At 42.0% G+C, this 9,822-nt stretch overlaps 1 protein-coding gene across 1 annotated transcript; it reads left to right on the top strand.

The window, feature by feature from the left end:
* Positions 1-1,037: 1,037 nt before the first annotated feature.
* Positions 1,038-7,342, top strand: LOC115164210 (phospholipid phosphatase 1). Its single transcript, XM_029716469.1, has 6 exons — positions 1,038-1,481; positions 4,408-4,559; positions 4,734-5,017; positions 5,179-5,236; positions 5,371-5,547; positions 6,493-7,342. Exons 1-6 carry the CDS (start codon positions 1,424-1,426, stop codon positions 6,613-6,615), a joined length of 852 nt encoding a protein of 283 aa, XP_029572329.1. The 5' UTR covers positions 1,038-1,423; the 3' UTR covers positions 6,616-7,342.
* The last annotated feature ends 2,480 nt before the right edge of the window (positions 7,343-9,822 follow it).

Here is a 9,822-nt window from a genome sequence, read left to right as displayed (position 1 = left end):
TTTTACTGTCTTTGTTGTATTGAGACTGTCAGCTTCAGATTCTGTCTGCTATGGACTCTCAACTCAATGAAAGTAATATTTTTGGCTTTATAACTGTGTCTGAATATGTAATACAAGGTCATAATGCTTTAAACGTTTTAGTTATATGAATTGAAATAGGAATTTAGAGGAACAGACTGTCTAAGCATATTCATATTTAGGCCTACGGTACTTCCCTCTTCTTAAAACTGGTGGACACTGAATAAAATATCCTGGCAAACAAATGACCACATTTAAGCACAGTGGGTTCCCAAACATTCTGTGTTACCCATCTAATAGAGAAAACCATGTTTGTAGCCACAACCTAAGCTTTACCCACAAACCAAGAGGAACTGGCTGGGACCCAACCAACCAACCGACCTGGAGCCCATAACTTGGATAGAAGGATCAAGTAGTTAAAAGAATGCTGATTGCATGCAACATCCTATGCCTTGGGCATAGATGAGCAATTGCAAGTTTGTCAGTATTTGTGGTGTTTCTGGTCTTGCATTAATACATTGGGAGAGTCAATATTTCAAAACCATCTGTCTCTTCCTGTGTGTGTCAGTGTGTGAGTGTGTTTTGTTTCTTGTTGTGTTTTTTTCTACAGGATGCACAGACATAACTGGTGTGTACTCACCACTGCCAGTAATCCATGGTCAGACGTGTTTCGACACAGGATAGAAGAAACACCTTAGCTTGGTAGAACTTGTATAAAAATGTATACCACATAGGCAATAGATAGATTGTTTCATCTCTATTGTCACCTTTATTTTCATCATCCTTCTAAGGGTCAATATAATCATAGTAAATTAATTGATATTAGTTGGTTTTGTTCCATTGAACACTTTCCCCACAATTAAGCAGTGGAGTTTCCTGCAGTGACGTAACCTCAACTTTGCATAGCTAGAGGGAAGGGTGGAGCGAGTCGAACATCGGGCGACGGCTGTCGTATTTCCTAGCAAGCACGCGATAGGCTCTTCACCTGATCCCACCTCCCTATCATAATCACAGCCAGAGGCCTGCCTGTGTTCTTACCGGTGTATTTTACTGGAAGGGCCAGGAGATTATGAGCGTCTTTTTTTTTTTTTGCTTAAGAATCCGTTATATTATGAAGTTGGGTTGTGAAATGAAAACGTAGTGGTTTTAGAAATAGGGCTGGTTTGTTGATTAGACAGTAGCCCCCTTGATAAAAAAAACTAACATTTTGTTTGACCTGTTTTTGGTTAGGTTTAGTAAGCCCTACAATATTGATTTTCTTTTGTATATTTGTTTTATTGTTTTGAACAAACAGCGAGGCATGTTCCACGGATAGGCTGTCTCTCATCTCGCGGAAAAAAGCAGACAGACGCCGGACGCTCCGGAGTCTACGGCTTTGTCAAAGACAGAAGTCCAGAGACGTAAGATGTTTGAGACTGGTAGAATCCCTCTCGTCCTTCTCGACGTAACCTGCTTTATCCTCGGTATGTAACCTACGTACTTACCATGTTGTTGGCAGTGTCAAGCCTTATAGAGTTCCTATTCTGTGAGAAGTTATTCTGCACTAGTCTACTGTAACCAGTTCTATTGGAGGTATCTCTTTATTACGACTATTGTGTTAGGCTACATCATGCCTATAGGTGCATGGATTACTTTTATGTAACAGGAAGTGTCTTAAATCTTTGAATGAATGGGTGTTATATTCCACTTCTGACCTATTCCACTGCTCACCCACTATTAGGGTGGCCAATATAGTACGGCTACGGGCTATTCTTAAACACGACGCAGCGCTGAATGCCTGGATACAGCCCTTAGCCGTGGTATATTGGCAATATACCACAAACCCATCGAAGTGCCATGTTGCTATTATAAACTGGTTACCAACGTAAATAGCACAGACAATAAAAATGACCTTTTTGGTTACCAAGGCTTTCAGCCAGTTAGCATTCAGGGCTCTAACCACCCGGTTTATAATAGCATACAACACGCAGTATGGATGTATATTATAAGAACTAGGGCCACGAGTTTTTCCTGACCATGTCTTGACCAGGAAATAACTTTGTGTTCTAGTTTTAGCTATAACTTAGCTTATAACCTATAGCCTATATTGTATTCGATCATTCAGGCCCATAAGGTGTATTTGTTGATTTGAATGTAGCCTTCTGGTTGCATATTAAACAACAGCGTCGGAGGGGTAGATCTTGGGTTCAGTGCGGTTCAGTTATTACATATTGACCACAACATGATTATGGGATTTGGCGAAAGGGACATCACACCAAACCACCGGGGTTTTGAGTTTTGGGTCGTTTTTGCAACATATTTTAGTGTAACTAAAATTGGTGCAGGATTTTGTGATTTTGTGTGATGAAAGACAGTATAACACTACTATTATGAGAAAAACAAGTTTGTTTATGCCACAAGCAGGCTACAGTCGAGCAGAGATGGAATCAAAACCGGAACTCTGTGGAAAAAAACAAGACCCAGACCAGACCCAAGCCAACCATCTTCAAACATCATAAAAATAATGTTGTCCCTCCGGTTTGCACTTTTGTGTTATCTCACCCCTACTAAGTCAGATAACTCCGACAAGTCTTGTCAAGATATGGTACTAACCACGTGAGTTGAGAGACTACAAAAATGATGGTCTTGTTCAGACCATGAGCCAGACCCTGGCCTAGATCAGGGTTTTAAGACTATGGCTAAACTGATCCTAAATCTGTGCCTGAGTGCAACTTGGAATAAGTGTCTAGTGTAGCACTTTAAAAAAATATCTGAATTTCGCCCCACCTTTTGTGATCAAGTAAAAGCAGTCAGAATGTTCAACGAAGGATGGCAGATTGTGTCCATACTTCACAACAGGACAGGCTCTAATCAAAGACCGGTGACTGCTACACTCTTAGAAAAAAGGGTTCCACAAGGGTTCTTCGGATTTCACGATAAGATTACAATTTTTGGTTCCAGGTAGAAACCTTTTTGGTTTTAGGAAGAACCCTTTTAGGTTCCATGTAGAACCCACTGTAGAAAATAGTTCTACATGGATGCCAAAAGGGTTCTAGTATGGGGACAGCCAAAGAACCCTTTAAGGTTCTAGAGAGCACCTTTTTTTCTAAGAGTGTAGTTAACTCATTTAGGCTGGAATCTGCCGACGGGGGTTCATTGTGCTTTACTGGCCAGAAACAAGATAGAGCAAGTCTGGTCATGTAACCTGCGTGATTCAAATAGCAAATTAAGTTACTTCAGCTGTGAAGAGAGGAAGTGGGTTGAATGGAAGGGTATTTTAAGAAACAACAAACCTAGTTCGAACTTACAACAAACTTAGTTGAACTTTGAAGCTGATGAAGACTGACACTGTGAATTGAGAATAGTGGGTCGTAGTATATGTATCCTTTTGCTAGGTACAAATAAATTATGCAAGAGAGACGGCTTACCTTGAGAGTCTGAACGAGATATCAGGACATGGATTTCTTCATTGGTATCCTGTTGTATAGTTAGACCTGGATTTTCCATATTTCTCTTGGTGAAGGCCTAATTGTTGTGAACATGTTGTGGAGTGTGAGAAATCAGATGAGAGCAGTGTAGCGTAAGAGAGTAATCCACTCTGTTACAGGTGAATTGGACTGTGTGCCCGAGTGAGTCTGACTGAGTGTCAGAAGCATTTAGACATCCATGCCAGTGTAGCACATGGGGACGTGTGAAACTTACTCCTCAGCTTGAAGTGTCCCCTCGCTTTTCGCCAGCCACCGATTGGTAAGGCGCTTCAGGAACGCGGTCACATGTGCTAGCAAGGTAGAGCGCCTGGGTTCGATCCTCGGTGTGAGCTGAATCAGGAGGTAGTGGTACTCACTAAGCAAGCAACGTGACATCTTTTACACCAGCATCTCCGTCAAATCATGTTATCGTTAGTTAGGTCAGCTAACCTTAACTGAAACATCCTGCGCTGACTCATCGACTAGCTAGCCTGGTTGCCAGTCTGTTTCAGAGTAGTAAGGCTCATTCATTTTAGAAACAGGTGTTCTCTGATTTTCCTATTGTTTTTGGCCACTTATGGGGGTTGATGTGCTTTCTGGACTCTATTATTTAAGAAAGTGTTGTGTCCCTCCTTTATTGAATTGACTTTTACCTTTATGTGTTACCTTGGCAATGAGTGGGCTATTTGGTAAGGTGAGAGGGAGGTCAGAGCAGGAGAGAATGGTATAATCAAATCAAGTGAAAGCATGAACAAGCACGCCTTATTTGCATATTGATTTTCATCAGGTTTTGCCTACCAAGTTCCTTTCTCCTGTGAAGGTTTGGTCAACAGCGTGTTTTAAAGAATTACAGCAGAGCCTTAAAAGTATGTTTACAAAGGCTAGTTTGAGCCAAGTGACTATTTCTGAATATCTCTATCTTTATTTGTCTCTCTCCCTCCAGTTGGGCTTCCCTTTGTGATCCTCACCCCTCAGCACAATCCATTCAACAGGGGTTTCTTCTGTAATGATGAGTCCATCAGATACCCCCTGAAAGAGGACACCATATCCTACCAGTTACTGGGCGGAGTCATGATCCCTTTCACACTGATTGTGGTAAGTCATTACCTTCGCTCTGTTCTCAGATGTTATCATCAAAATATCAAAAATATCATCAAAATATCAGGTATTTGTGTTTTAAATGTTTATGGTAAAAGTACAATAATTTGAGACAATATGTCAATATATTCGATTCACCTCAGTTAAAGATGAATTCTCTTGCTTTTACAGGTAGTCAGTGGTGAGTGCCTTGGCGTCTATATGACTCATATAAAGACCAAATCATCCTTGGGGACTAACTACGTGGCGCGCATCTACAAAGCAGTGGGCAGCTTCCTGTTCGGGGCTGCTGCTAGCCAATCACTGACGGACATTGCCAAGTACTCGATTGGTCGTCTGCGTCCCCACTTCCTGGCTGTGTGTAAGCCTATGTGGGACCGTATCAACTGCATTGCTGGAGGCTACATCGAGAACTTCACCTGTACCGGGGACAAAAACATGGTGGATGAGGCCAGGTACAGTAGAGGTTTCCTAGGATTACATCCCAAGAGAAGATATTGCTGCAAAATCGAGACCGAAAAACTTTGAACTCTACTGGCAAATGCAAGCTCGAAAGATGTTTGCGATGCTGTAAACCCAGTTTCCCCTAATCTTTTTGTTGTCTTCTGTTTTACAGACTTTCCTTTTTTTCTGGTCACTCATCCTTCTCTATGTACTGTATGCTGTTCCTAGCAGTAAGTATAGCAGTGGGCATACTGTGCTCATTGTTACATACAGTTATGCTACAACAGTTCAGTTCTTTCTCTGTCCCTAAGCAATAGCTCCCTTTCATGATGTTGATGGTGTCCTTCTTCCCTCTCTCCTTTAGCTGTACGTCCAGGCCAGACTGCAGACAGAGTGGGCCAGGCTCCTCAGACCCACCATCCAGTTCTTCCTGATCGCAACGTCCATCTACGTGGGGCTGTCACGCGTCTCAGACTACAAACACCACTGGAATGACGTACTTACTGGCCTCCTGCTGGGGGCGATAGTTGCAATACTCACGGTGGGTAGCTAGCTATAGGCCAACGGTTCCCAACCAGTTTGCCTTGAGGAACTCTCATGTGTGCCGCAAAACTTTTTAACACTCACTTATAAACGTGACCTGTGGAATGCACATGGAATTTTGATTTGGGAGCACTACTGCCTGTCAGACAATACATTAAATGGCACATGGTTACGTCTGTATCGTTGTTTCAAGTCCAGTGTGCTCAGGCTGGTGTTACATTTGTATCATTTTACTGTGTCTGTGAAAACCATTAGCACAGGCAAGTCTGATTAGACTTAGCCAGAATCATTTATTTCTTCATATATGGCTCTGGGCTTAGCTATACTGCCATAGAAACAAACAGAACATGGCTTTGAGTCCGTGGCTGCACCTTTACCGTGCAAAGAAACGCTTGTCTGTAGCCCAAACCATTCAAATCTGAAGAACTATTTTACTATTTTCTGGCGCAGATTCGCTATTTAATCTATAAAAAATGTTTGTCACATAAAATAGATGATTTGCAGTATGGATCAGAGGAGATGGCAGTGATTACCACTAAATACATTAATAGGAACATTTTAGGTGTGCCGCCGAATTGTATATCCCATCAAGATGTTCCACGGTTCAAAAAATGTTGGGAACCACTGCTATAGGTTATAGACACGGGTGGGCCTGGGCACTGGCCCAGCCAGATTGACAACAGGCCCAGCCGATTAGGTTAAACACGTAAAGTAAGTTGGTAGCCACTATTGTAGTTCATTATTCACATTGACACAGGTAGCTAGTTAAATGCATAATAGTGGGCACCTTTTGTTTCTGCATGGAATTATATATGAACAAACCATGTATTACCATTCCTTTAGAGACAACATCATTCATGTTTATACTGTATCACTGCAAGTACTTTCCTCAGTTTCAGTCTCCATTGTATAAGAAATGCTGTCCTCTCCTCTCCCGACACAGGTGTTCTGTGTGTCCGATTTCTTCAAGACGCCTGTTGATCCAGTAGAGATACAAGCGGAGACGGCCCACCCCAGTCTACAGGACAACCCTGTAAATGGGATCCACTACGGAAGCACAGAATGAAGCTCTGACTACAACATGGACAATGCATTGAGGACAAGTAGCATGTTAAGCTAGCTACAACTACTTGCCATCCGCTACAGAGGACTATGGTTATTTATTTCCATGCATTTCAGGTCATTGGCATTGACTGTCGTGGAAATATCATGTTGCCTGAGCCCTGTAGACAGATGTTAAGTCCTCTCAGAGCCAATGATCTTGCCTATGTGTGTTGAGCTAACGGTCCGTGTATTCAATTCCTGGTCTTTGTGTGCAATTGCGGTGCGAGGTCCGCGCTTGTTGGAAAGGTTGTGATTGCATTGGTTTGAGGATTGTGTTTGAAATGAATGAAATTCAAGTTTGTTACAGTGAGTAATGAGTGTCCATGTGTGTAGCCTGACCAATAATAAGTCTTACACCTGTGAATGAAATACCACGACTGTCCCAAAGCTTAAATGAAAGTCAGGAGACTTACTGAGCTCTGAAATGATGTACTATGTACTGTATATATTTTTTTAATACTGCCTTCACCAGATTGTTGCTGACACTTGCTCAAAGCTCCCTGGAAACTCCTTACAAATGTGTCCAAGTGTAGAAATCATGGTGACAAATACACAAATTAACTTTTTGCCATTTGTATGCAGATGTACTATTGTAAAAACGGTGTTTTGAGCTTTTCGGAAAACAAAATGCTAGCTATGTGACACAAATAAAGATGGAATTCCATTTTGGTACTTTGGTACAGTGAACAGTATTGTGTCTGAGACACATTTTGTGAATTGTAGAAGTGTGTGCGTTGTTTAGTGAGATCGTGAGAAACTACCCATATAGAAAGTCCAAAACCATAACTGTCAAATAGCCTTTTTTTTTAACCAGGATGTCCCATTGACGTAAAGGATCTCTTTTTGAAGTAAGAGTTAGGTGGGGCCCAGATGCCCAGGAGGTAAGGCAGGGTGGGGGTCTAAACACAAGGACCATGTTCCTTTCCTAATGTTCCTCAAGAGCCAAAGTACAGACTTCAGACGAAAATATAGAGGCGTACTCACCACAAGTCTGGAACTACATATTTGTGTTCTGTCTCACCCTCAGCTGTTGTGGGTGGGTCCTCAACTTTCAGCCACACCCATAGACATTATGGACATGCAAATGGTAAATAAATCATCTTCAAATTAAACACATTCTTATGTAACATGCACCATAGTCCTTTCTCTAACAACTGCTGTCATTGCTTAGTTGCTGGCGAGCAACTGCTCAAACAGTGATGTACTACCTTTTATACTACAGTTGAAGTCGGAAGTTTACATACACCTTAGCCAAATACATTTAAACTCAGTTTTTCACAATTCCTGACATTTAATCCTAGTAAAGATTCCCTGTCTTAAGTCAGTTTGGATCACCACTTTATTTTAAGAATGTGAAATGTCAGAATAATAGTAGAGAGTGATTTATATCAGGTTTTATTTTTTTCATCACATTCCCAGTGGGTCAGGAGTTTACATGCACTCAATTAGTATTTGGTAGCATTGCCATTCAATTGTTTAACTTGGGTCAAAAGTTTCGGGTAGCCTTCCACAAGCTTCCCACAATAAGTTGGGTGAATTTTGGCCCATTCCTCCTGACAGAGCTGGTGTAACTGAGTCAGGTTTGTAGGCCTCCTTGCTCGCACGCACTTTTTCAGTTCTGCCCACAAATTGTCCATAGGATTGAGGTCAGGGCTTTGTGATGGCCACTCCAATACCTTGACTTAAGCCATTTTGCCACAAGTTTGGAAGTATGCTTGGGGTCATTGTCCATTTGGAAGACCCATTTGTGACCAAGCTTTAACTTCCTGACTGTCTTGAGATGTTGCTTCAATATAGCCACATAATTGTCCATCCTCATGATGCCGTCTATTTTGTGAAGTGCACCAGTCCCTCCTGCAGCAAAGCACCCCCACAACATGATGCTGCCACCCCTGTGCTTCACGGTTGGGATGGTGTTCTTCGGCTTGCAAGCCTCCCCTTTTTTCCTTCAACAATAACGATGGTCATTATGGCCAAACAGTTCTATTTTTGTTTCATCAGACCAGAGGACATTTCTCCAAAAAGTACAATCTTTGTCCCCATGTGCAGTTGCAAACCGTAGTCTGGCTTTTTTTATGGCGGTTTTGGAGCAGTGGCTTCTTCCTTGCTGAGCGGCCTTTCAGGTTATGTCGATATAGGACTCGTTTTACTGTGGATATAGATACTTTTGTACCTGTTTCCTCCAGCATCTTCACAAGGTCCTTTGCTGTTGTTCTGGGATTGATTTGCACTTTTCGCACCAAAGTACGTTCATCTCTAGGAGACAGTCTCCTTCCTGAGCGGGATGACGGCTGCGTGGTCCCATGGTGTTTATACTTGCGTACTATTATTTGTACAGATGAATGTGGTACCTTCAGGCGGTTGGAAATTGCTCCAAAGGATGAACCAGACTTGTGGAGGTCTACAATTTCTTTTCTGGGGTCTTGGCTGATTTCTTTTGATTTTCCCATGATGTCAAGCAAAGAGGCACTGCGTTTGAAGGTAGGCCTTGAAATACATCCACAGGTACACCTCCAATTGACTCAAATGATGTCAATTAGCCTATCAGAAGCTTCTAAAGCCATGACACCATTTTCTGTAATTTTCCAAGCTGTTTAAAGGCACAATCAACTTATGTAAACTTCTGACCCACTGGAATTGTGATACAGTGAATTAATCAGTCTGTAAACAATTGTTGGAAAAATGACTTGTGTCATGTACAAAGTAGATGTCCTAACCGACTTGCCAAAACTATAGTTTGTTAACAAGAAATTTGTGGAGTGGTTGAGAAACGAGTTTTAATGACTCCAACATAAGTGTATGTAAACTTCCGACTTCAACTGTATCTGTGTAAGCTAAAGGCTTTCAATATGCCGGCCTGCTCTCTCCAACTATTACCTGTTGAGTGCTCATAGAAGAATGTTATAGCATGGATTGGATACCAGCCTGATCCCCTGCTGAGGATCTATTTCCACCAGAGAGAGTTAATCTCTCAATGTCATGTCTAATTACAGAGTTATAAGGTTAAGAGGGATTTCTCCTTTAGGGCTCTCCTCTACCCGGTACATGACTTTCAAGTCCCATTACTGGGGCCAGGAGTTTTTCCCGACCGTGTGATCTCACTAGGAAAAGTCTGGGCCCTCATTGTGGCACATAATTGAGGCCCAGATTTTCTCCATTGTGATTCTCC

The sequence above is a fragment of the Salmo trutta genome, chromosome 27 (genome assembly GCF_901001165.1).
Source record: "Salmo trutta chromosome 27, fSalTru1.1, whole genome shotgun sequence".
NCBI classification, from domain to species: Eukaryota; Metazoa; Chordata; class Actinopteri; order Salmoniformes; family Salmonidae; genus Salmo; species Salmo trutta.
This window is presented reverse-complemented; position numbering and strand designations above follow the sequence as displayed.

Coding starts and splice junctions, on each gene's coding strand:
- LOC115164210 (XM_029716469.1), top strand. CDS start 1,424: ATGTTTGAGACTGGTAGAATCCCTCTCGTCCTTCTCGACGTAACCTGC. Junction 5,018..5,178: donor AACATGGTGGATGAGGCCAG/GTACAGTAGAGG, acceptor TCTGTTTTACAG/ACTTTCCTTTTTTTCTGGTC. Junction 5,548..6,492: donor CGATAGTTGCAATACTCACG/GTGGGTAGCTAG, acceptor CTCCCGACACAG/GTGTTCTGTGTGTCCGATTT.